The sequence below is a fragment of the Leptinotarsa decemlineata genome, unplaced genomic scaffold (genome assembly GCF_025532065.1).
Source record: "Leptinotarsa decemlineata unplaced genomic scaffold, Ldec_3_MD MMD2_tig00000090_RagTag_RagTag, whole genome shotgun sequence".
NCBI classification, from domain to species: Eukaryota; Metazoa; Arthropoda; class Insecta; order Coleoptera; family Chrysomelidae; genus Leptinotarsa; species Leptinotarsa decemlineata.
This window is the reverse complement of record NW_027412541.1, coordinates 6,423,682-6,451,623: the sequence shown is the minus strand read 5'-3', so window position 1 is coordinate 6,451,623 and position 27,942 is coordinate 6,423,682. Positions and strand designations below refer to the sequence as shown.

The window sequence follows — 27,942 nt, the reverse complement described above, 5'->3', positions numbered from 1 at the left end:
AATTCGTACAACCGGAAGGCAACGTCATCTTCAACGGACAAGAGATTCCGTGGACAAACAAAGCGACATATCTCGGGGTCATCCTAGACAAGAAACTAACATTCCAGGCCCACGTACAGCGGAGAATAGGAATAGCTAAACAGGCCAGAAGACGCCTGGCGCCGATCATAGGAAGAAGTAGTAACATAGCACTGAAAGTCAAGTTACTAATGATCAGAACGATTCTAATGCCAATAATACTGTATGCATGCACCGCCTGGGGCCAGTGTGCGCAGACATACAGAAAGAAGATCCAATCATTTATGAATGCGAGCGTAAGGGCCGCTGTAAATGCACCTTACTATATACCAAACAGATTCATATATAGAGATCTAGACCTGGACACGCAATATGTAGACGTGTATATGAGAGAACATGCAGAAGGCACGTTCGATAGAATCAGGTCGCACTTAAATCCAGCGTTCCGCGATCTACACGATGCGTTGAACATGGATGACCCCAGGTTCCGAGAAAGGGACAAACATCCAAGGCCGACGAAGCAGAATCAGAGACCGCTCCCAAAAGTCGCCGTAAGGCGACTCCGGTAAGCACATTAAATAGACTTTATTTCAGCAAGTTCTCCGCAGAACAACTCGACCGCGATTCTAGTATTCTTATTAAGGAACGCCCGACATTAAAAATAATAGCCGCCGGTTAGTTTTTGGGGACCCCCATGCTTAAATTCAGTTAGGAATAGTCAGATAAAACAATGATTCGATAAGAAGGTAAAAGCACCTAAAGGCTGAATTTCTACCAAAATGAGGATAGATGTCAATCTTGCTGAAGTGCCCATCAGTAAGTTGAGGACCGCTCGGAGAGCGGGGGTGGAAGGAATGGGGTAGTAGGTGCTCCTCGCTAACAAATGGGGGGGGGGAAGCTCCTACTTCAGGGCACTCAACCCGGGAGGGGGCATAGGGGGTTCTTCATTCAGATACTTTTCAGATAGAGATCACGTTAGATTGATATTTGAAAAGACTTATATTTTGCGATATTTGACTGGCGATTGAGATATATTTCTTGGCGATCATTTGAAAACGATTTACTACAGTGGATTATTGGATAATCTTTTGGGATATTACAAAGGATTCATTGATATTTGTTAGTTCTTTTTAGAACTGAAAGAATTCGTTGGTTTTTCTAGTTCTTATTAGAACTAAAGAATTCGTTTAATACTTTTTCGATTTTCAGGTGACTTTTGTCAAAAGAATTTGTTTATTTTCTCCGGATCTTTTCAGAACCAAATAGAGAAATACTTCTTCGATTTTTAGGTGATTTTCGTTAAATGAATTCGTAGTCTCTGGTTCTTTTTAGAACTATTTAAGAAACACTTAAGGGTCGGACTTTAAAGTCACTTGGACTTAGATCCGGAGTTCGAGGAAAGTCAGTTGGACTTAGATCCGGTGTTCGAGGAAAGTCAATTGAACTTAGTTCTGGACTTCGAGGATTTCTTGGATGGTAAATCTCTGGTTCTTCTCAGGACCCATTAGAGATTTTCAGGAGCTTTGAGGATTGTTTTTTTGGAATTCGATTTTCTTATTGCTTAACCATACCTTACTCTCTGCAGGTTTCTGCTTGGCCAAAATCCTACAAAGGAAAAGTAGGTCTCCACTAAAGTTGCCCACTCTCAGGTACTAAGGCTAACCTTGCGGTGATAACTGGCCTGGTATAACGAGATTAAAGCGAAGGAGTCAAGCCATCATTAGATTAGCCTCTGGGCTGTCGACTCATCGTTACCGTTGGGACCTTCCAGGACTACGATACCTTTTATCCACACTTCCTGCGGACGGCCTTCATCCTATGGTGCGGTTCATCAGTTAGGTTCCGTGATCCTTTATTATTAGCTCAGTTCACTCTGTAGGTCCTTGGTTAGGGAATTAATTTCGCGATCCAAGAGTGAACTTAAAGTCTTAGCTTTCCGTGAATTCTCCCCTCTGCCTATCTCCAAGTCAGAGTCTTGGTAGGGACTTTTCAATACGAAAATGCAGACTAGTGCCAGACAAGCGCGAGCGCAACTTGCAATGGATACGACAGTGCAAAATCGCGAGTTCAACCACTTCGACCAAATTAATCCTTATTCAGACAATTTTAGTCGCCCTTGTGCGACTTCGACTGAACAACGAGGAATCCCAATGGAATCTGTGTTCGTGGGACACAGTATTCCAAGAACTCCAGCTGAGACAGCTAGTCTGAGAATGTCTCATGCTAACCGAAACCTTTCTGTCAACGAGGACACTAGTACCTCTTCCGTGGTCGCAGAGCAACAAAACCGTGGCACTTTCGGCTCCACTGCAAGACGTTTAGTTAGTAAAAGCAAAATTTCTCAAAGGACTCAGTCCTCAAACCGTGATAAAATATCGTGCAGTCAGATTGTATTAAACCGTTTTAGGGCTTTAAATACACCAAACACAAGGAAGATGGACAGCGAAACTTCCGTCAGAGAACATCAGGAGATGTTACTCGAGAAGTTTCCCAATAAGGGAAAAACTTTACAAATACAGAGCGCGCCCCAGTTAGGGCTCCGCGCTATGATGAAAGCAGCAAGGAAACCCGCTATACCAAGATTGGTTGCGAAGGGAGAGATGACAGATGGAATCCCTCCAGCAAAGACAATTCTGTCTGGAAATTTAAATATTTTTAGACAAAGAGAGGTGTTGGCCACTTATGTGGAAACACCAAAAGTAAACATGTACAGGGTGTACAGTCATCCTGTACCACTTGTCAAATTCGATACAACAAGACCATTGTCGACCTCAAAGAGTTCGTGCAGGAGCAGCCAGCACACTCGAGACGTAGGATGTTTCGAATGCAACTTGGGACTCTTCAGAGAGGAATCGCCGGCGGGCGTTAAACGTAGAAAGGCTGTCCGAAATACGGAGTATTTCGGAAGCGAAGAAGACATCTTCAGGTCACCGGCGGGCGTAAAACGTGAAAATGAGGCTTTCCGAAACACAGGGTGTTTCGGAAGTGAAGAGGATGTCAACATCAGGGATGAGTATCTAGAGGATGGATACTCCAACGTGGGATGCATCTTCGATGGGTCGCCGGCGGGCGTTAAACGTACAAGAAGGAATGGTCGTCCGACGCCAGGCGTCGCGACGCCCCCAGGTCCCAACCCTTAGAGGTTCCTGGGAGGGAGAGGCTCTGCGCACAGGAGCGCTTGGTCTCTCTCTAGAAGGAGCAACTGAGGCCCTAGCGGAAGTGCTAGGGGGAGGTGGAATGCCAGGGGGGCATCCTGAAGGCAGCAGGGCCTTGGGGATTCCTTCATGGCGGGCGAAGTTGCTATCACAAATCCACACCTACAACGAGCTAGTCAGTGCAACGGAAAAACCTCCCGTCGAGCTCAGACAGAAGTTGAGTCCCGAAATCCCTGGGACTCAAAACTGGGAGGCCTGCCGGCCGTCTCGACGTTTCGTAAGCGAAAGCGATATCCAGCGTACCCGGCTGGATGATGAGCGCCACCCCAACCCCAACGACACCCGATACGTTTTTGGAGGACAGGAGCTAGTATTTTCCCCGAATCTTGGACGGTTAACATCTCATCACAATTGCAAATATGTGAGTTAAAGGCCGTTACTCAATTTATACTAGTGCCTTTTGGCTCCCATATCGATATCTCATTTTTCTTTAAGAAGCTTTCGAACCAATCTTGTCACGCCGTTTTACTATTTTCATTAAAATTGTGTGGCAATTTTAAACTTTCTGCATATTCATGAGTCAGTTTTCTATAGCTGTGCAACCGTAAAATATTTTAGCCATTTCTTATTCAACTTCTGCAGAAAATACAGCTTTTCGCCGTAGAGATTGGTTTTCAAACAATTTCTTCTTGTTTCGAATTTGCAGCGTGGAAAATAGAATTCTAATTTGATTGGCGGCTTTTCTCACAGATGTTCCATTAGCCATAAGCGTCAGAGTTTTCTCTAACGTCTCCGAAGACTGTAAAGCCTTCTACGTTTTTCTAGACCTTTTTTTTGCATCTGAAAACATTAATTAGATTTAGTTACCATAATAACATTGCGAGCAATGGTGGTCAGATGATCACGATAACCCGCAACGGATTTCGTAGAAAATATTTTTTCAATACAAACAAATACCTATATATTCAGATTTGAACTGAGCATTACAGCATAATCATAATGAACAGTCTCAAATAACAACACAGCGTTTACGTGGATTGAGGAATATTTCACAGCTCACCTCGTTAATTCCTTAAGACGTAAAATTACATCAATTTGTCGCAAAAACAACAAACACCTTGCACGAACGTCGCGTACGGAATGAAAGCACAGGGCGCTAGATGCTCACGGGAAGTGAGAGAGACTTAATCGCAGCATAGTTAACCTATGCTATGACACAGCGTGTCACTACCTGAGGAGATATTTTGCTTTGCGTTGGAGATATCGAAATAAGTTATTTAAAAATTTGCTTAGAAATCGATTTTGACCATACATGCCAAATTTCAACCCAAAAATAACACTCAAGGAAATGGAGCGAAACCGCATATGTTTTTTTCGAAACAGATCAATCTAGGACTAGTCCAATTGTCTGCAGCGACAACAAGCGAAATATACTATTGAAATGAGGAAAACAATTAAAATAAATTGTACTTTTTTAAGTATAAGTGTATTCAGGTTGTATTTTTGAGTGACGTAATGAAGTTGTTCATTATTTTGTTTACCATTTAAACACTTATTAAATAACTTAGAGGGAAATGCCTAGGGAGAAATACCATTAACATTATAGATAACATAAATATAAAAATAAACTCTCAGTACTTTCCGTTTCTGAAGTGGAATCAGAACACTCTTTTTTGAACAATATAAAATACACAAGCTATGAAGAACCCAAAAGCAAAAAACATTAAAATTTTGTCAGTGCATTCTCTTCTCCCATATTTCGCTAACAATTTCCCCGATTGTCCAATTGCACTTGACGTAACTTTCAGTTCTTCTTGTGTACCTGTAACACTATCAGAAGATGTAACAAGTGTTTCAAGCGTAGCTGCGCTTCTTTGAGTAGTATCTGCTAGCTGTTTACTAATCGACAGCAATTGATCAGTCACATTGGAACTCATCTTCACTAGACTCTCTTTGTCCCTCTTTTGTCGTTGTCGGAGAACTGACTCGTCTTTGGTAGGTTTGAGTAATTCTTCTTTAACACTTTTTTCAATAGATAGCATAGACTTCAAGTTGGCTTTTTTGAAAGCATCCATGGAACTACAAATAACAGAAAAACGGTAGATTTAACACAAATTATCAAGGGTTACATCCAGAGTTCACTAAGTTTAATAGGTTAAAATGTGTACAAGTTTATGATTGCAATGGATCTCGTTATCTCAGGGTTTGGGTTGTAGGAGCAAATGAAACAGATGTGGATCCGGTCGACTTGGTCAATTTATTTGAGTAGTCAAAGATGATTATCAGACATGATACCAACTAGAGTACCACAGTTTGACAGAATTAAAAGTATATAAATTGTTAATAACCAGAAATACATTTTGGAAATAAAGTTACATTCCCCTGTAACTAATTCAAACTTGACTATATAAATGCAAGCACAACATAGGAAATATAAGTTATCTTATATTTCTGGATTACTCCCAAAGACATTCAAAATAACGTTAGCTGTTACGAAATGTAATAATTGGAAAAGTGTCGATGGCAACGACTTGTTTTCCACCGCAAACCTGAGTTTTATTTCACATAAAATAAACGATATTACAAAAAAGGGTAGATAGTGTTTTCTTAGTCCTTCCAGTGGAATGCTTCGGGATCTACGTCAAACGTAGTTTCTTTGCTAATAATCGCCTTTTGGATATGCAGCCAACAATACCACACGGACTGAATGCAAATTGCCTATTGCTTATTAGGTGTAGCACGAAATGAAATATTGAATATGCTAAACAACAATGGCGCTCCAACCGACAAAAGGACATTTATACCAAAACAAATAATTCCCATAAATACCTACAAACGACGTGCAAAAAAAGGAGAATGGTTTCGTTACACGATTTACGAAATGTTCCGAGCAATTACTTAATTTTAATATATAATAACTATATTATTTATATAAGTACATTATATGTATATAAATATGTATTAAAATTAGGACAAACCTTGCCAACTGTTCTCTCTGAATCACTACTTCTTTCAGTAATTCAGGATCTTTACTTTCTTTCGCAATATCGCTGAATTTATCCAATGATTTTCTGAGAGTACTTATTTTTGAACGTCCCGCGCTATTGAGAACGTGAAGTTCAACCAACGGACCAACGCATGCGTTGATATCCTGAAATGAAAAGTAGTCTGTGATAACATTCATTGCAATTATATAAATTGTTTTTGTACCTGAATCAATGCTTTCAGTTGCAGGCTATTTTCTGTTATATTTTGTCTCAATCTATCAAGTACAAAGTCCGATGAATCCATCATACCACTAAAAGTAATTTATCTATTCCAATTCTTTAGTGTTATAGTCGTGGATGTCAGGTGTCAAGACCACTTGAATTAATTATTGACACGTTGATTGTTGATGTGTGAAGACCGACTTATTTTCCTACACAAGTATTGTGTTGATAGAGAACGAAGAAGAATAATGAAAAAACTACGCTTTCGTGAACGTCTGAAACTTTGAGCGATAATGCTTGAGGGGTTACGAAAGATTCACTCAATCCAAAATAATAATTACATGGTATAGGCAACCATTACAACATGAATTTGACTGCCTTCTAGGAATGAATTCTCAGAGTAATAAAAAATACTCTGAGGAATGAATTAGAGTAAATGGTTCATGAATTGTTTAATGCTTTGGTCATTCATTGGTCGTCCAACTTGATTGAGAATGAAATTTACAGATCAAAATTAAATTATAGGATAGGGAAATTTTTCATTAATATTTTTCAATTCTGTAATACTGGCTTCATTTGATGGTGTAGCATGAGCAACAAACTTAATTTTCACTATTGATTAATAATAATAACGGTTTTTATTGATGTTTCCATACAATTACAACCAATCGAATGTGGCAGGATTCATGACTTGAATTAATGTATCCTGTGCAATAAATTTAATTCCAACTATTCATTCCCTTTTTCAAGATTATATTAAAATGTTCCAATAACAGGAGATGAAGGCAAGAGAAGAAAGTCGATTTTTTTTTATTTAGCATCTTGCATTAGTGGGACTGTTGTCCATAAATCTATCGAAAACACTTCAGTCATTCTGTGGTACTTTAAAATCAGCATAAATAAATCGATTATTGACTTCAGTCTACCTGATTTGTGGAGTGCAAGTCAGATTTTTGACAAGATGGGATATTACAGAAGAAAAGCGTGGAGAGTTTACTCAAAATTGAAATTTGAACACATTTCAATTTAGTGATAATTATCGAGATATTGCGAAACTTCCGTTGATCGTTTCGTTATTTACAAATAAAAGAAAAGTAAACAACTGTACTTTTATTAAAATAAATTTATTATCTGTATTACCCACATATAAATGAATAAGAATAAAATCATTTACAATTATCATTATTGAGAATGGTTTAACAAACCGAAATTGGAAGTAACAAATGAAAAACTTAGTAGAAATCAGACAAAAGTTATTTTCTTTATCTTATATACATTCATCCTAATAGGTATACCTTCCAAAATTTAAAAACACAAACATTCATTTAAAAACAATTTCTAGATATTAAAATTAATTTATTTCATCTTAACACATATTTTCAGCAAATATGAAAAAATTTCAAGGAACACTTTATTGCGAGATTTTCACTGAACAGTTTACAAAACCGCAACACGTGATTTGCTATACAATAGTTCCTCAGGTGTGTTCACACTATTCAGTGAAAATCTCACAATAAAATGTTACTTGAATATTTTATGGATTTCCACCAAGTATCGACCAATCCCATCACAGATTTTGAAAAATCAGAACTCTATTTTGACAGATTAGCTTCGGTAGTTGAAAGAATTTTGTTTTAGTAATAGTTGTTGTACGCTGTTAAAAAATGTCAAATCTTGTCATCTCTATTGAAAATATATTTTCACCTGTCTTTCTATATACAATATAATAACTGAAATCAATGTTTATACATTACCTAGCTATTTAAATGAATTGGGAGCTATATCTCCTTTTTATAACGTGAATATGGCACATACATTTCAATGAATTTGGTGAGGAAACAGTCTTACAGTCACTATCAGGATAAATAAAGTTACAATTACTTTCAGAATAATTTTTAAATAAAAAAATAAATGATCTAGATGAGATGTTTTGAAAGAGTTCAACTTTCAGTAAACAGAAATTGAACCCCAAGTTATTAATAAAAGAACTAGAAAATTCGAAGGATACTGGTATATACTATTCACACATTCCTAATATAATAATAATCTAAAATAATTCAGACAATATTGTTAACAGATAAAATTTGTGAAAGAAAAATGTGAATATTTCTATTGAAGGTCTAATGTTTTTAGGTTTATGCTGCGATGTTTAAGACACATTCATAGTCAACCAATCAAATAAGTGAATTAATCGCTAAATGTGCATTGAACATCGCTGAAACACTCACTAATCATTTTCAATGATACATTTTGAGATATGTATTAATTTTCAAAATCTCAAAGATACCTAATTCACGTTTATATTATATACATAGCTTATTGAAATGGTCCCAATTTTTACAACAAAAACAATGAATAATATAGCACCAACCGGATGCTCCGCTATGAGCAACTCTACAAGTTTTCAAGAGCCTTGTGAGCCGGGTAATATATTCTAACCTTTAGTTACTGATGCTGATAGAAAAATCAGTTCTCTTATAGCCTAGTTTTAAACTTTAAAATTCTTATATTTACAAAAAAACATTTTTTTTCCATCATCATCAGAAAGTTGTTACTGTTACACATGCCACTGGCAATATCATATTAGTTTTTCTTGCTTTGTTTTACAATCTTCGAATCATTTTCTGCACAAAATACTAGATTTTAGGCAAATATGATCGTTAACACAGTTGCAACATAACAAAATAACATAGATAGAAGTATGCTTACATGAAAAAGTTTCATACATTATATATGAATTTTTACCAATAAAATTAGTTTCATTTGGATTACAATAAACAATATTCTAATTCTCATCATGTTTTAAAGGTCTTCTTGGCCACGTGTCCCTTTCAAGAAGAAGTTTTCTTATATCCCAAATTTTTTTTATTTTTCTCTTTAATGGCTTTATGTAAGTTTCCTTCCATTCATTGATTGTGTATTCATCATACACATCTGCCATAGCGATTGTTATACCAGAGTCAATTTGTTCAAGGTCAGTTTTCATTCTACTCAAGGAAGAAGTTGCTGAATCAACATAACTAGGACTGGAATAAACATGAGCAACACTGTAATCATTCATCCACCCTTTCACTCTAGAATCTTCCATTATTATGTCATATTCTTGAATAAGCTGTTCAAGATGAAGTACATATTCAAGAATATCACCTCCTGGAAAAGAACATTTGGGGCTACCAAAAAAAAGTCCAATTAAACCATAGGGCTGTTCACACTGCAATATTTTAGCAACTTCCATTGGGGGACTAAGTGGAGAATCGTCATAGCCTATAAAAAACAGAGAATGTGAGCATATTTTTTCAACAACATATTGTTACACGGTATTGTAAAACCTACAATATTTGTATTTCATACAATAGTTAACCCCCCAAAACAAATGAATGGACTCACCTTGAAGTAACCTGAGGCTCATTGCTAATGTTGGAATACCTACTGGAAGCAGTTCACATAAGACAGCAAAATGATCATATCGCTGCCATCCTGTAATAATGATACCTTGAAAATTGAGCTGATGTTTGAACTCCTCCATTACTGACATCCAACTGCGGTGATTCTGAAGATAATGGGTAACTTTGGAGACAAATGCATTACTAGCTGAAATGTTGAGAAAACTTCAAGTAACATAATTAGTTAGAATATACTCATTATATGAAGTATAACAATGAAATACCTGTAGCTCCTTTGAAAGCACTTGCAGTCCAAATTTTAGAAAATACTTTTTTGTAACTTCCCCATAGGCTGGGACCCAACTCATCATAAACATCTTTTGTATATTTCCAAACAACTGGTTCTATGTCAAAATTTATCATTTTCATCTCTTTTTCTGATAGTGATCTGAACTGATCATCCCACATTAGGATTTTTAGTTTAGGAAAGAGTGTGTTTATCATGTCAACAACATTTTTAACATGCATTAAAAATAATGCATTTTTAGAGATATTATTCTTTGACATATATTCTGTACAGCCACTACAAATTCCTAAATAGTAGACTTCATCAGCTCCTATATGGATTGAATCTATATTTGGGTGTGATTTAACAATCTGTATTACCATATTTTTTATCAATTTCAGAGTATCTCTGTGAATTGGACATATTACTTGTGGATAAGCCATTACTTCTCGATAGTCTTTATATTCAGATAATTTCAAAATAAATTCTAAATGTCCAAATGTTGGAATTAAAGGGATAATACGCAGATTATTATCTTGTGCAAGTTTATTTATAATGGCTATATCCTCTAAGGTATAAGAATTCAATGCAGTAATGTTTTCGAGTTCACCCATATATGGAAACATATCTTCATACTCAATGAGAATTCCACTTGCACCTAATTTTGCTAGTAATGGAAACAGTTTATGGTAGTATGTTATCTTTGGCGGTGCTCCTTTCAGGTCTAAATGAACAATTTTTTCTCCTTGAAATGTAGACTTTCTGGGATCAGCATGGTTTTGCGCCAATGTTTTTTGGGAAAGTTCTGTTTGCTCATGTACTGTTTTTATGTCATCTGCATTTTTCCAAAAGAAATGCAAAAGAGTCATTCCAACCAAAGTTGCAATCATTAGTGTGCAATAAACCTGCATAGGCTTAAAACAAATACCAACTCTATTATGATATTGCTTCTTGACCATGCTGATATCATTTCAATTGAATTTTATTCAATATACAATGTAGGAAGTCTTCTGCTTTGTTAATAGTGAAAAGATATGTGTAGAGGAGTTTACATTTACGATGCATTTGAACACGTTGTATAATAAGGAAGCCAGGAACGGTGGCAGTACATTAACTCTAATTATATTGTAGGTATAACCACAGAATTCAAACTAATGTATTCTTCAATATTACCACCGCACATAAGTAAACAGATACGGTGATATTACCAACAGTAGATATGTTCGGTTGAAAAATCTGGTGCCGAACAAGGAAATGCAAATTTGATACCACGTGATCAATGAGTCAAGGGAGTGAAACATATTTAACGAATGCTCGTTTCTATCTGGAATGACAAGTTGACATTTGTGATATTGTTTGTGAACACAAACATATAACTTTAGTTTTTATGTTTGGTCGGAGAAGGTTTTCCTTCAACAGTTTCTTTCAAAATGGAAATATTTTTGAAAATGAACCCCTTTCAATATAACCTAATACTTCATTTTACACGCCTCTTTCACAATTTTTACCAGGTTTGAGCCTAGGGCGGCAGATTTTTGGGGCGGCAACTTTGGGGTCCGATTTTTTTGCTACATCATGGAAATCAAAAAGAGTTTTCTTGTCTAAAAAAGACAAAAATTTATCTAAGACTGACCTTGAGCCAAAAAAATTAAAGGCTTCAGCTCTTTTGTGCAGAGTCAAAATTAATGAACATGATTATCGATGATCGTCGATGATTTTGCCAAAAAAATCATCGATGATCGTCGATGATTTTGCTGAAAAAATCGCGCAAAAAAGTATTGTAACGAAGTTTTATAACTTGACTGAGTTGAATATTTTTAACTGTTTGCAAGCGTAATTGAAATTATTCATTCACGTTCACCAAATGTATATTGATGTGTAAGTAGCATACATTAATCTGCTTTGATTAGCACAAAAATATACCCAATAATTATTTTTTCAACGAAGTTGTTGGGTTATAAAAATGACGACAATTCTAGAGGCAAGGGCAGCAAAAACTGTATAGCCTATACTTTAAAAATTTGTAAATCCGCCACTGCCGGAATTTATGGTATTAAATGTAAGGACTGCGATGCAAAATATTATGGACAGACAAAAAAGATCTCTTAAAATAAAATACTTATAAGGACTACCTAGCACACCTAAAATATGGAAGACCAATAAACTCAGCAGTCGCCTGTCATATTTTGCAACAAAACCATTCCATAGACTTTAGTTCATTAAGATTAGACAAATTTAGAATAACAGGCATCTAGATGCCTATGAGAGTGTAGAAATAAGTAAACATAATAATATTATGAATAACGATGGGGGACCAATACTTACCTAATAGTATACTATATAGCTTTTTGGGGAAGATCGTTTTTGGCCTTATACTACTCCACCTTGATACATAAAAATGTGGGAATCTTCCAGAGAAAGGAAGGAAATAATCAATTTAAAAAAAGTAACTTCATACATAGATATGTAGATCATGCAAAGAAGTAACTTTGAGACACAAACTGGAAGAAAAAGCCTATTTTCATATAAACATTGAATTACATGAAGGAAAAATTCTTTCGAAACAAACACTTCCATACGAACACTGAATTATCCAGAAAACATTTTTCTCTACTCAGTTTGTATTCCAAACATTCGTTATGGAATTAAATCAGATATCATTCACAGGATTTCTATACAATGTACTAAATGAAAGGTAAAAATTCCACTTACATGGAACACTGTTCACGCTTACTGGTAGACATCGATGTTTCGCCGTAAGGTACTTGCCTTAGGGCTCTTCAGTACCAATCTGGATAACGATAAGAAAAAATACACAATTCATTCATAAATTACGATTTTTATATCACCGAATACGTTTGATCTACTTATGTCATCGATGACATCGTAATGATATGCATTCACGTATTTGATTAAATCTCAGCCAGAAGGAATCTTATTTAAATTGAAAGGGTTATATTTTTAGGAGTGACAAATTTTTGTAAAAAAAAGTTTTTTGGCGTTCTACTACTCCATCTTGATACAAAAAAATATGGGAATCTTACACAGAAAGAAAGGAAGCAATCAATTTCAAAAGAAGTAACTCTATACATAGATGTGTAGATCATGTAAAGAAGTAACTTTAAGACACAAACTGGAAGAAAAAAGCCTTCCTGAAACAGCTATTCTCATATAAACATTGAATTACACGGAAGAAAAATTCTTTCGAAACAAATACTTTTATATGAACACTGAATTATACAGAAAACACTGTTCTCTACTCAGTTTGTATTCCAAACATTCGTTATGGAATTCACAGGATTTCTACAGAATATACTAAATGAAAGGTAAAAATTCCACTTTTTGTTAATACACAATATGGAGCAGCAGAGCTATATGAAATAATCTTGGAGTGTATAAGGAATGTAAGAGAATTCTTATTACATAACATCTTGTAAGTCACTAAGGATCAAATTTTATTATAAGTCTTGTAGATATTTTGACAGTAAGTGCTGAAAATCCTGTGTTCCAGTGGATGGTGAAGATGTAATTTATCTTTTTGATACCTATCATTTGATCAAAGCAACGAAAAGAATCTGATGAATACTGTTTTTCGTTTTGATAGAAAGACAACATCTTAGATATTCACTGAAGAATTTTATCATGTGTTATGGATACTTATATGGGTTCAAGTGCTCTTTCTGCAGAAGCTTTTGGAAGTATTGAAATAATCGAAAAATTTAATAAACTCCTTGTTTTACTCAATTCTTCAAATAATGAAAGTCCCATAAAAGAATGTTTTCGAGGGCATCAAAGTTCAAATAGACTATTTGAATGGTGAATTTTATGAAAAAACTGCAATATAACAAAGAAGAAAAATTATTACATCTTATACAAATTATTATAAACGAAAAAAAAAATTGTGGACAAAACTATCTGCTGCAAATTCCAACTACATACTTAAAAACAAGAAGAGTAAAACTTTTTTTGGAAGTGTAAGACAACAGAATGGGAACTGTGTTGAAAAGCGTTTAGGAAATTTTGTTTAAATTGCTTACACCCAATAAGCATAAATTGTTGTAGACGATGAGGATAAATTATTAACAGCAATTAGACAGGTTGACTTCAACATCTCATATTAATCATAATTAGGGAGTCAGTTACCTAATTATGATTAATAATTGAAATTACTTTATTGCAAAAAGCATGTTTGTGCATATTCACAATCTGGATATCAACAAGTTATTGATATATTTCAAGGCTTACGATATGGAAAGAAGTATTTGAGGAGTCTCATGTAAATTCTTTTGAAATTTTCTATAGACTATATAATTTTGAAGAAGATTGCAAAGTAAAAGCAATTTTTAATTTTTCATTTCAAAAATTTTAAAAAAGTTGAAAATCATTCTTGTCTAGATTTTCTTCTGAATTTTCTGATGAAACTGTTCATAGGAATGAAAACATTTCATTTTATGAAATATACTAAAAGAGTAAAAGTTATAGAAAAAAAAAATAGAAAAACAAATAAAAATTAGTGAACTTTCTCAGTTATAATTCTGTTGACAGAACATTATATTTTTCCAAATTTCAGTTCCTTGTCTAAAATTCATACTAATATAAATATTTTTTAAATCAGCATGTAAGCATAAATATACCGTGTATAAAGTTAATTCATTGAAAAGATGACTTTAATTGTCGATGTGTTGCTGCAAACCAGGCTATATGTCAACATATAATGCTGTTATATAGTTTTTTCAAATTTTTTCATGAAAACTTCAGATAGAAGGGGACTTTAAAGATTACCACATCATCTGATTATGTAATAGATCTAATTTTTTGACAGACATCCTAATATGTTTTTCCATCCATATTTGTTTATTTGTTGAGAATAAATTCTTTTCCCAATCTTCACTTCATTTTTTGATCACTTATTAACATCTTATTATAAATATAGAAAAGTTATTCCCAACCCTATATGGATATTATTATTTGAAAGTTATCAAGATTATTTTCGTGAAAGCTTTTTTCCTCAGTTTATCTCAACAAAGGCAGCTAAGTAGTATTTCTGAAATGGTTGACGACATAATTATTAGGGATAATGGATGAAACATTTCAAAAACTTTCAAAAAAACCATTTCATAAAAAATCTGGGTTAAAGGTCACCATCATGTGTAAACTATCTTCTACTAGAGATCTGCCCCGGCTCCGCAGGGGAAATGTAAATTCACCCACCAGAAATTTAAGGGCATGGAGAAACAGTGATGAAAATTTTATTTTATTTATACGACTTTTTTTCCCGTAGCTAACGCCCCCCCCCCCAGTTAAAATATTTCAAAATCCTTTATTAGTGCGCATCTACAGTATGAAACGAACCTACATACAAAATTTCAGCTTCCGAAAATATAGCTAGCGTTACGGAGAAACAGAGTAATCAAAAGTTAACTATATTTTATCAACACACCTTTTCTTCCGCGGGTGCCCCAGTTGGAATATTCAAAAACCCTTTCTCATTGCACATCAATAATACAAAATGAACCTACATACAAAATTTCAGACTCTGAATTTGAAAATCCTTTCTTAGTGCGCATCTAAGACTTGAGAAGTACCTATACACTAACTTTCAGCTTCCTATGACTCATCAGTACGGAGAAACAGGGATGAATAAGTCTATACACTAAATTTCAGCTTCCTATGTCTTACCAGTACGGAGAAACAAGGATGAATGAGTGAGTGTTAAGTGAGTGACTTTCGCATTTATAAGTATAGATTTCAATTAGAAATGAACCAAAGTTTTATAGACTTTCAATTAACAATTCACCAAAAGAATTTAGAAGTGACTTAGGAATATCCGAACGAGAGCAATAGAAAACTCATCGAAGTAAATAAATGAACGCCTAACTGGTTTTTCAAGGTCACCAAATTTGAGAGACAAAAAGATCAGAGGATTCTGACAGTTAGTGTTATTTCTGTATGAGTAGAATAGTCTGTGATTTAAGTTTGCAAACACAAACTACTTCTCTCGGTGGTTTGTGTTTGCAAATAAAATATCAAGTGGCGACCCTGATTCAATATTTTTTTCTGAGAGGGGGTTTATTCATTTTTTATTTTGTTTTGAATTTTCTCAATTTTTTCCTATTCAGTGATGTTTCAGTTTATTTAATTCAATTCAAAAAATTAGTGGTCACAAAAATTGAAGAAATAACGTCCACGTTTTGTGTGTTATGAAAATATGGTGAGTTGTTAGATTATATGAAATGTTGAAATGTCCTAATTTTGAATTTTCAGGATGAACCGCCTTTAGATAACAGTACCCCTAAACATGTACAACATGTTAAAGGACGACCACCTATCAGAGATCTAGAATCATTTCAGAGTCCTATTGAAAACATGGAAAGTGGGGAAGAGGAAAGCTTTTCAGTTGATTCCGATTCACTTTCAGAATCTGATTTCCATGATATATCCAAAAAAAAAATTAAGGATATTTCGAAAAAAGAACAACCTTGTAATTGGATTTGCATTGCAATAGGTATTGGATGCATATCAATTTTTTGTGTATTGTTGTATGATGTGAAGGAAATAGAAGTTGAAGCAGAGAAATATATAATGGAGACTCTGGAAAAAGAATTTCCAAATCAAATGGACGGATTTTGGCTTTCCATTGAAGTTGTCATATCTGAAGTGAAAAGAAATAATCGTCCGAAGTCAGTAATTTTCTTGTATCAAGATGATACGAAGCATAGTTTGGATAGAATAGTGAAAGGCATTTCATCTGTGGCAGTTTGTGAAATAACTTCTTGTTCGTCTAAACCAATCATAATTGAAAAAGGGCAATTGAATACAACGGATATCCTTGAGGATTATGGTGAAATAATTGCTGAAAATAAAGAACAGTTGAGGGAAAACGGAGTTATGATTGTCAAAAATTTGGAGACAGTACCAGGAGCATCGGCTCAAGCTTTCCATAGTCTTTGTGATGAAGTAAATCCTGTCATAGAAAAAGCTCTTTTTTTATTCACCATGAAAGTGGATAAATTTTATAGCAATAATATCAAGGCCATAGAAAATCAGTTAAGGACTATGTGGAAAGATTTAAAGGATGACAAATTTTATCCATTATTCACAAGAATATCAGATTGTGTGCTTCCTGTTAATCGAGAAAAATAAATTAGAATTAAATTTTTCAAATCAAACCTCGAGAGATATCTAACCTCACAAATTATCAAGTATGAGTTTCAGACCCTAGATAACCCATCTGAAAAAGAGTACATATTATGTACTCTCAATAATATATTTAAAATAAATTTTTGAAAACATCAAGATCATGTATTTCATTATACACATTCATAACTTATCAAATGGCTGTGGTTCTACCACGAGTTTTTCATCTAATTTCTGGATATTACATTGATTTATAATTATATTATTATTGTTTTTGAAAAAACATGTATTTAATAGGAAAAATATAAAAATAAATAGACTTAGTAAAGTTGATACCTACTCTACATTTTTTTAAAGGCTTAAGTAAGGGTGGGTACAAGTTTTGACATAGGTATCTTATGAGTAAAGAATATTTTATAAGTGAATGCTGAAAATCCTCAAAGAAATTTATTACCTACATGTCATAAGATCGTGATTCTTCCCTATGAATCAAAATACACCAAGGAAGTTTAACATATGAAAGTGGCTTTCATAATTTTGCTCACTTCAATGAATGTACGATAACCCTACAGATGAAATGTTGGAGATTGAAAACTCGAACTTTATGAAATAAGCTGAGTAAAAGCTGAAATAAAACCATCAGACACCTGTGTGATGTCATCTAGTTGAGAGGTTCTTCGCAAGTTACTTCCTGCATATGAAAAGCAGAAATTAATTTCACTTGGTCGGTGCGACCAACCGTTAGATAGGTCTCGGGGTATTGCCCCATCATCAGTACCGTTCAGGTCAATTCAGGCGGAGTGAACCGGCTTCTGGGTATCCCGACCATACAAAATCAATTCCAGAGAGTCATAAACTCTGCAGTTGATTCAATAGGATGTCCACTGCGCCACCTGCAGACAAAGCCAAGAAACAACTCCAAAATTAATTTTGTTTGGTCGGGCCGGGGCCTCAATCATTCTACTGTATCGTCACGAGTTCTCTCTGAGGTTCCAATCTGCCTATTTCTTAGATTGAACTATCCAGTTCACTGACTTGTAGAGTTTGATTTGGATGACAAAGTTCTTCAAAATGTGGTTCACAAATCCTGGTGGCCCAGTCAATAAGTGGTTCAAGTTCTTGTTGAGATACCGCTCAACATGAGTAGGTTTTGGATAAATTAGTCTTCTCTCAGTTTTTCTGTTCACCAGCACGTCCAAAAATGATATCTTTCCTCCTTATTATTTTTCCGTGGTAAACTGGATACGAGGATGATTGGAGTTGATATTGCGGAATAATTTTTTTATTGTTTGTTCCTTGTGGGTACAAATGAAAATAATACAATATTTGGAGCGGTTGTGGTTGCGGAGCGATTTTGAAATGATAGCTTCCATATATATCATAAGCAACCTTCTGACTATCATTTACTAGGAGTGATGAGGTGTAGAGGCATAGATCCTGAAGCTAGTTTAAAGTGGGTATTAGGACCATCATTCCATGTTTTGAAGAATATCTGCGAGAATCTATTTTGGAATGGTGATTCGAACTACTTAACATATAAGACCTAGCTAAAGGCAAATTGTAAGTGGGAGAAGAAGAGTAGGATAGAGCTAACCAAAAAAAAGAGAGGAGATACGTGACGATATCCTATATCACAGAATATACTATTCTGTTATCACAGAATATACTATTCTGTGACGATATCTCTGAACTTCTATTGAACATTGATGATGTGTAATATTCAAATGATAAAAATATTTGTTGAAAGTTCAGAGTTCAGTTTGAAATGACTGATTTGAATGAGTGTATTATCTCAGTTCTTGTGATAAAGTGGTCATGTATTGCATGACAAAAGTATAAGTATAGATTAATAATCTTTCTAAATCAGTAATTCAATATATATCAGATTGGCATCATGTCGAATTTAATATCGGATTTTAAACCTGGTCCCTTAGATGAATATCGAAAGAGAGCTTCTTTCCATTGGAAAAAACTGAAAATATTTTTGGAAACTGAGGAAATTATCAAATATCAGGTAATTGTAGAAAACATTTTGAATTCATTTCGAATATTTACTATGGGGTTTCTCCTGAAAATCTGCTATATTTTCTCATGCCTACTTACTCTGAAGTCAACTCCTTTAAATGTGGATTCATACACCAGTCTTAAGTTATAAGTCATGAGAATTCATGTTTTTCATTTGTTACAACTAAAAATTAAGGTAATCATTGTATTACACCATCTCTGAACAAAGGTGCACTAATTAGAAATGTAAATCTGTTGTCGACAGTGTTTCCTAATATCAATATCTGAATTGAATATTAAAAAAAGAAATGAAAAAATCACAAGAAATCAATAAGTGCAAGAGAAAGAATTCATATCTCTGAAAATCATATCTTTCTCTAACAAATCTAGTGCCACTTGTGGAGTCATAAGGTCGGGCATAAATTTTGGTAACTCAAAAGAAGTTTTGTCTTATATAACTATTGAAAGTAGTGACGAATTGACAGATACTCTGGAAATTGCCACTACTTTCAATGTTCTCTTTATTGATCTTTTTAAGTTTTTGAAAACTATGAAATAAGTATCATAAATACGAACTCCAATTCGAAATTTCCAACCCCTGTGGATTTCTAAGAGGTATATAGCATCCACCCCCAGTGGAATAGATGAAGTGTCGTCTAGTATTATAAAAGATCAACATTGCTTGTTCAAATTTTCTTCATTTTGAGAATATTCTCTCACCAAGTTGAGTCTGAACTAGTGATACCAATTCATAAAAAAGCCTGTTGATCAGATATGGCCAATTACAGGCCAATCGCTTTACTTCCAGTATTTCATAAAATATTTGAAAAGATATTTTAAATAAGATTTCTAGACATCGGTTGCGGATGCTCATCTTCACCGGCAGCAGGAGGTTGCATATCTCAATGAGGATCTAGAATTGATTTCGAATTGGGTTGAAAGTAACCAGGTTCAATTTAATGGCTACAAAAACCCAGGCATCAGTTTTTTCCAACAAAATAAATACTTCCTAACTGGATATAATAATGTTAGGACAGACAATTCCACTTTCTGCTTCGGTAAGTTTGTTGGAGGTTAAAATGGACACCAATATGTCTTGGCACAATCATGTCGCTGGAATTGCAAAGGCTGCTTCCCAAAAGCTTAGAACACTGTTCCGAACCAGAAAACTGTACACATCTCAGTAACTTTTGGTGCTTTATAAAGCTCAGATCAGATCTTCTTTGGAGTATTGTTCTCATGTTTGGAGCACCGTCCTTAAGCATACCCTGAAGCTGCTGGATTCCATCCAGAAAAGAGCCATCCGCCTGATTGGAGACGCGAACATTACTTGCACCCTCGATAGTCTGGAACATTGAAGAAAGGTTAGGGATTTGTCTCTCTTCTATAAATACTTTCACGTGAAGTGTTCGAGTGACTTGACACATTTGATTCCACCTAGAGCGGTACATATCAGTAATACGCGACGGACTGTGGCTGCTCATTGTTTTGAGGTTCAAATCAGTATACCTGGAACTTCACTGATTAAGAACTCTTCCATTTGGAGAACTGCGTTTTTAATGGAATAAACTGCCAGAAAACGTTTTTGCAAATGGATTTAATCTCCAGCGATTCAAATCCAATGTGGATCGCTACTTTCGCACAGGTACTGCTCTTAGAGCGCCTTAAGGAATTTCCTGTAGTGCTTGTGTTTTGTCCTTAAAAAAAACATGACAAACTTTCAGCTTCTTACAAATAGGCAGTTCTGTTTAGCCATTGGCTGTTTATGAACAAGTCTTCAATTATTTTGACAAGAAATTCAAAACCTAACAATATTTTTCCATTTACGAAAGGCCTTTGATGTTGTTAACCACCAGTTGCTTCTAAATAAAATGGAAACATATGGTATTGAGGACTGGTCCTGTAGACCAGCCTTAACTTAACCTTGGTCAAGTCATAGCTTTCCAAGTATATATATATATATATATATATATATATATATATATATATATATATAGGCTCAAATTTAGATGAAAACACCCAACTCTTTCCTCTCATGTGAACCTACATCTTTGTAGGTAGGTACTTGTAAAATAAACAACTAACCCAGCTAATGCCAAGCAGAAAGCTAAAATCACCCTCCTAGTACTGACGAGCAGCTAGTACTCCGAAACCGGTCTATCCGTGGTCGTCCTGATTAAATGAAATTAATTTCTGCTTTTCATATAAAGGAAGTTACTTGTGACAAATCTTCCCATATTTCTGCTACCGCAGTTGTCGGTTGATTGGTCAAACCACCAACAACACTGACATAAAAAACTTGTCAAGTTGACTTGGGTATCGCACCAATAGGTGGTTCCACTTATGTTTCGCTTGCGTTTACGCAGCTATTTTTATCAAGTACTTTTCTGATTTTTCACATTTTGTCTTCAATCGAGGACCGCCTGCCCGGTACTGACGATTCCCAATAGGCTGAAACAGCAGTCTACCGGTGGTAGACAGTACTTATCTATTTATATATATATATATATATATATATATATATATATATATATATATATATATATGAATCCTCTTTGATAATTCCCATATAGATTTCAATTTAAGAGCCACCGGTAGACAGCTGTTTCAGCCTATTGGGCATCGTCAGTACCGGGTAGGCGGTCCTCGGTTGGTCACTTTGTCAAGTGACATGACAAAGCTACTGTGCTAGCGAAACATGTTGTGATATATTTTTCAAATAAAGTTTGTGGAGATCAAATTGTGAGGTGTAGTTTTTGAAATTACTATGCATCTTCATCAAGTAACGGCAGAATCAATCAGAAAATCAAACTAAATATTTTGAAAGTCAAATATCAAAAAGTATCTCAGATATTAACTTAAAAGTTGAGGCTACTGCTGCTGATATTGAAAAGTTGAAACGACAAAACCTTTGGATGCAGAGGAAATTAATAAAAAATAATATTGCAGTTTTTAGTCTTGATATAGAAAAGGATTCCTTAATAGAAAGTACATTGTCGCAGTTGAACAAGACACTTGACTTGAACCTTTCTGAGGCTGATATTAAATATTAACAATATTTTTGTTGCTGGGAAATCAGAAAAGTCCCCTATTATAATAGAGTTCCTTTCTTTCTGTAAGAAATCTTTGATTTTCCCAAACATTCATAAGTTGAAAGGATCCCAAATCGCAATCGCAAATGATTTATGTCCTGAAGATAGAGAACAGCAGCCTGTCTTGAAATTTTATCTGAAAAGAGCAAGGGAACAGAATCTTGAAGCCATCATCAGAAATCATGAACTTATCATCGGAGGTGTATCTTACACTGCCCAAGAGCTCGAAATAAGAGAGTCTGGTTGTGCAGAAGGTAGGGGAAGAAAAATAAGAAACTAGCAATTCTTCCGTACCTAGTGACGCAACTTTAAACGGGAAAGATGAAGGAAATCTAAAACGGAGGAAGATTTATTTATTTATTTATTTATTGTTGTCATCCTTCACTTTGAAGTACATACATTTTCTAGTTAATAAGTTTGATCTACCTGTAACTTTTTACTTTTCTTTTTTTTATATATTATGGTTAACTAAATATAATACAGAATGTCAATAAAATTTTGTCATGTTAATGCCAGATCAATTTTGCCCAACTTTGCTGGTTTAAAAAATTTAGTATATAATAAATATGTATAAGTTATATCTTAGTGACAGACTTGGAAAGAGAGGAGGTGGTTTGGCATTGTATATTAAAAATACTCTGGAATCAAAGTGTATAAATTATAACTACGTGGAAACAGACCAACTTTGGATAACCTTCGATTTTAAAAATAAAAAATCCACGATGTGAATATCCGTCTTAAAAATCAATTTACAATTCCTCGTTTCAAAACTTCTCTTTTCAAGTCATTTTTTTCCTACGATATGGCCAAGGTTTATAATTGTATACCTATAGAAATGAGAAATCTTTCTCCATTTGCATTTAAAAAATCAGTCACCACTTTTATTGCAACTGACAAATGGATTACAGATTAGTTTGTGTGGTCTGATATATTGTATTATTTTCATATTTTTCTTCCTAACATTCATAGTTTCAAAAATTCCACAAAGATTAGGTGTCATATCTCTTATATAGGTAATGAAGAAAACAGTATTAGTAATCGAGATAAATTTGTCTTATTTGGTATACTATGTAGCTTGTTAAAATGATATTTTGATTATTAGATTTACCTGACTATTACATCAGGACACATTTTTTATTTTTTTTTTAATATACTTTATTGTCTGAAGAATAAATTCTTATTGACAAAGCCTTGTGCGAAATATAAATAACATATACATGAAATCACAAAAGTAAAATCACTAAAAGTAGGTTATAACATGAACTGAAAAGAGACATGTAAATAATAACAAACGTTCGGGATATAAGAACATGGTCAACAAAATGTAAATTAATCAATTTAAACTAAATTGAATGAAATGAAATCAATAAAATACCGTAGATATTACAGTTAGTCTTCTCAATTAAAATTATCATCATAGAATTCTGCTAAGCTATAATAAGGTCTCCCAGAGAGCAAGTCTTTCAACTCTTTCTTAAGAGCTCTAAGGTCATTTATGGTTCTTATAGCTTGAGGAAGGTGATTGAACATTTTAAGACCGTTGTAAATAATGGAATCTTTGACTAGCGACGAAGAAGGCAGCGGTAATTTAAAGCTGAATCTTTGCCTGGTTTGATACATTGGCGCGTCCAAGTTGTTAAACAATACCCTATTTTTGAAGGCAAGGCAGATTGTCTCGTATATAAATAGGGAGACCACAGTTAGGATTTTGTTAGAGGCAAAAAGAGGTCGACAAGAGTCCCTAGGCTTGGCTTTGCATATGCATCGTATTGCACGTTTTTGTATTAGTAATACTGATTGAAGGCATGTGGTAGAACACACACCCCAAAAGCAAATACCATAACGGAGGTGTGGTTCAAAAAGGGAATGATAAACCATTCTAGCTTCTGCAGATCCGAGCTCAAATGCAGTTACTCGTATGGCATAACATCCAGAGGAGAGCTTCGATTTCAAAGTATCTACATGATTGTTGAATTTTAAACTATTGTCAATGAACAAGCCAAGGAATTTAGAAGCTGGTACGTTATCTATTTGAATATTATTTAGATGTACGGCTGGAATCTGGCAACGATTGTGAAATTCACTTCAATATTGTGAAATTAATTTAAGACACTCAAGACGAAGGTACCTAGAAGAGGTATCTATGGTTTAAATAAGGATAACATTGTAAGTATATTTACTTTAATCTTCCTCTTGAAGATGAGCACTTGGTCATCGAAATACGTGTCAAGGTGTTTAAATAACGGTTTGGTGTTGGGAAAAAACTCCAGTAATATTTCGACAGCATTTAAAAAAAATATCTAAATCCGGCTGAAAATAAATATAATTCAAGTAAAAAATTTTTGCTAACATTGCAAAGTTGCTGTTTTTTATGCACCTGAGCATATATCTTTTCAGTATTCTGAATTATTTTATATCAAAATAGCCTCTAGCAAATCTCTTTGGCACAATTCTCCCAAATTAAAGTACAATAGTAGGAGTTTCGAAATCTCACAGGGTAGTCTAACTGTTATGTTGATCTATTAATGGCACAGTATATACCCAAACGTTTTTGAAACAAATGTGTCAGAGAAAACGGCTCGGTTTTATGAAATGTTATTCCATATATTTGATGAATGATTCGAAATGTCAATTCCTAGTCGAAAGGATTTCATAATTTGAAAAAAAAATTCGAACAAAGCTCAATCACTCTCCAAAGTGCTGATTAGAAAATTATCTAGGCACCTCTCTAAACTTGTATAACCCTACAATATAGTCGCTTTCAAATAGATATGTCGCAAATTGTTTACCAGGTTTTGAAAATTAAATGTGTACTCTCTTATCTATTTTTATGTTTTACCGAAACCTTTGGACAGATATATTATTTTGTGCTTGATGTAATTGGTCAAGATATCGTATCAACTTGGGATGATGCGTGTTATGGATACGGTGGATTTATAAATGAAACGTAAATTGTTGAATTTACGTTTTTTTCAATAGTGATACTGCTCCTATTAGTGTTACCACAATCTTTCGAAAAAAGTACTACATAAAATATGTTTCCTGTTTCCTGTTTCCTGAAAATCATTGCATCAAAAGTTATTCAAGGTGGCTCGTTTTGAATGGAATGCACTGTATATATATATATATATATATGTATATATATATATATATATATATATATATATATATATATATATATATATATATATATATTGGCACATTAGACGTTTCTGGTGAACCAGACAACGGATCACTTTGAAAATTTAATGGAGGGCATATTCGGACATTCTCTAGCTAACTAAAATTTTTTCGACAATGCGGTGTTGCCGCTTCTATTAGAAAGCAGTAGTAGCAACTTTGATTTTTCAAATGGAACACTCTGTATATAATATTATTTTTGGAATCTCCAACAATTGCTCGACAACTTTTCTTGATATTTTCCTATACCTATCTGTTACCGTTTTCGAAATAAAAATTAATTTCAATTTTTTTCTTCGAAAATCATGAGTTCTAAAAATGCCGATATCTTTTAGTTAAGAAGTACTATGATATCGAAATTTGGTTTGGAGTTAGGTGATACTTGGACACTTCCCACACGTCAGCCTAATCTCCGTTACTTCAATACAGGGTGGTAAAAAAATACAGTTTTTTCGTTTGCTTGAAAAAGTTGCTGAAATTTGATTATTTTAAATGGAATACCCTGTATATTATTGAAAATTCGGAGCTGCTGAAATTTGCTTTCTTTCTATGTATATCATACCTATACCTAACTAGTCAAGTTTCGGACTTATGAACATTTATTTGTGAAAATATCCCTTCAGAATGGTATTTCCATTCGGTATTTGGTAAGCAGGCCATGATTACTATTTGACAGTAGCGTTGTGACATTCTCCTAATAATATCGACATTTTCGTCACTTCAGAAGTTGCAAATACCTTCAAAACGATGGAAAAAACTATTCAAACGAAGTTCTTATGAATTTGTTTATTATTTTTGGACAGTGTGACAAAATTATCAGCAGAACATGTAGAAAGTTCAATGAAATGTATCCGAATCTACCGCCAATGAACCTCAAGAAATTTATACGAATTCAGAACAATTTCAATATGTTTGGATAAACTTTAAAAAAGCACCAAGAAATTTGAAATTGGAAATATTGATATGAATAAGTATAAAAAAGTAAAACAATCATGTGGAATATTTCAAAATATGTTCGAATCGCTGGCCGTTCACTTCCAAGCACTTTAAAATGCGGGTGTTGACTGCTTTCGTGGTGGCAGATCTGATTTCATTGGGATCCAAATCTTCAAATGTTTGGGCAATCCTTTCTCACAATTCATCTCTCGAACGCACGGGTATTTTGTAAACTTTTTCTTTAAACATTCCCCACAAATAAAAATCTAATGGATTAAGATCGGGTGATCTCGCTGGCCAATTCCATGGTCCCAAGCGCCTCATCCACCGATCGTCCAATAGTCTATCCAGTTCTGCGCTCACTTCTCTTATGCAATGTGCAGGAGCTCCGTCTAGTTGGTACCAACAGTTTCGATTATCTTCGAGTGGCAGATTATCCACGAAACTGTCTACAGTATTCTCCAAAATATTCAGGTAGCTTCTGGATGTTAATGACTCCTCGTATATCACGTACCTCAATTTGTTGTCCATCAACATGCAGAAGACATTAAAACTAAATTTTTCTTGAAATCCGGCTTCTTTTGTGACGTGAGGATTTTCACTGGACCAATAATGACGATTTTTTCTATTGAAAATCCCTTCTCTCGAAAATTTCGATTCATCAGTCCAAATAATTTTATTTAAAAAAAATTGATCTTCTTGAATGCGTGTCAACAACATTTCACAAAATTCTACTCTCTGTTGAGGATCTTGAGGCTTCATTGCTTGAATTTTGGTGAATTTATAATCATGCATTTTATGTCTTCGCAAGATTCTTTGAACCGATGAATATTTTATACCCAAATCTTCTTCAGCACTTCTTATTGATGACTCGGGAAATGCGTGAAAATATGCTAAGACATTAATCTGGTTGTCTTCGAAAGTTACGGGTCGAGGCAAGTTTCTTGGTGCTTTTAAAGTTGATCCAAATGCATTGAAATTGTTCTGAATTCGTATAAATTTCTGAGATGCATTGGCGGTAGATTCGGATACATTTCATTGAACTTTCTACATGTTCTGCTGATAATTTTGTCACACTGTCCAAAAATAATAAACAAATTCATAAGAACTTCGTTTGAATAGTTTTGTTCCATCGTTTTGAAGGTATTTGCAACTTCTGAAGTGACGAAAATGTCGATATTATTAGGAGAATGTCACAACGCTACTGTCAAATAGTAATCATGGCCTGCTTACCAAATACCGAATGGAAATACCATTCTGAAGGGACATTTTCACAAATAAATGTTCATAAGTCCGAAACTTGACTAGTTAGGTATAGGTATGATATACATAGAAAGAAAGCAAATTTCAGTAGCTTTCCGAATTTTCAATAATATACAGGGTGTTCCATTTAAAATAATCAAATTTCAGCAACTTTTTCAAGCAAACGAAAAAACTGTATTTTTTTACCACCCTGTATTGAAGTAACGGAGATTAGGCTGACGTGTGGGAAGTGTCCAAGTATCACCTAACTCCAAACCAAATTTTGATATCATAGTACTT

General features: G+C 34.3%; 4 protein-coding genes and 1 long non-coding RNA gene across 5 annotated transcripts in view; 3 read left to right on the top strand and 2 right to left on the bottom strand.

The window, feature by feature from the left end:
• Positions 1-4,808: 4,808 nt before the first annotated feature.
• On the bottom strand, positions 4,809-6,674 carry Sec20 (vesicle transport protein Sec20). The gene is made up of 3 exons (XM_023171764.2): positions 6,384-6,674; positions 6,152-6,324; positions 4,809-5,252 (listed from the first exon to the last, which is right to left on the bottom strand). The coding sequence occupies exons 1-3, from the start codon at positions 6,465-6,467 to the stop codon at positions 4,832-4,834; spliced, it is 678 nt and encodes a 225-aa protein (XP_023027532.1). The 5' UTR covers positions 6,468-6,674; the 3' UTR covers positions 4,809-4,831.
• Positions 6,675-7,490: 816 nt separating this feature from the next.
• Positions 7,491-11,329, bottom strand: LOC111515545 (hexosaminidase D). Its single transcript, XM_023171762.2, has 3 exons — positions 10,050-11,329; positions 9,770-9,973; positions 7,491-9,646 (listed from the first exon to the last, which is right to left on the bottom strand). Exons 1-3 carry the CDS (start codon positions 11,008-11,010, stop codon positions 9,168-9,170), a joined length of 1,644 nt encoding a protein of 547 aa, XP_023027530.1. The 5' UTR covers positions 11,011-11,329; the 3' UTR covers positions 7,491-9,167.
• Positions 9,535-10,166, top strand: LOC141481214 (uncharacterized). The gene is made up of 2 exons (XR_012464815.1): positions 9,535-9,664; positions 9,739-10,166. It is a non-coding gene; the product is annotated as an uncharacterized lncRNA (long non-coding RNA).
• Positions 11,330-16,016: 4,687 nt separating the features above from the next.
• On the top strand, positions 16,017-17,347 carry TORIP (Torsin interacting protein). The gene is made up of 2 exons (XM_074172411.1): positions 16,017-16,262; positions 16,316-17,347. The coding sequence occupies exons 1-2, from the start codon at positions 16,260-16,262 to the stop codon at positions 17,192-17,194; spliced, it is 882 nt and encodes a 293-aa protein (XP_074028512.1). The 5' UTR covers positions 16,017-16,259; the 3' UTR covers positions 17,195-17,347.
• A 1,547-nt stretch (positions 17,348-18,894) lies between these two features.
• Positions 18,895-27,942, top strand: part of LOC111514723 (peroxisomal acyl-coenzyme A oxidase 3) — a 39,401-nt gene continuing 30,353 nt past the window's right edge. Inside the window, exon 1 of the mRNA XM_074172410.1 lies at positions 18,895-19,202. Within this exon, the coding sequence (XP_074028511.1) occupies positions 19,083-19,202 (120 nt within the window). The 5' untranslated portion in view covers positions 18,895-19,082. The remainder of the gene's footprint in view (positions 19,203-27,942) is intronic.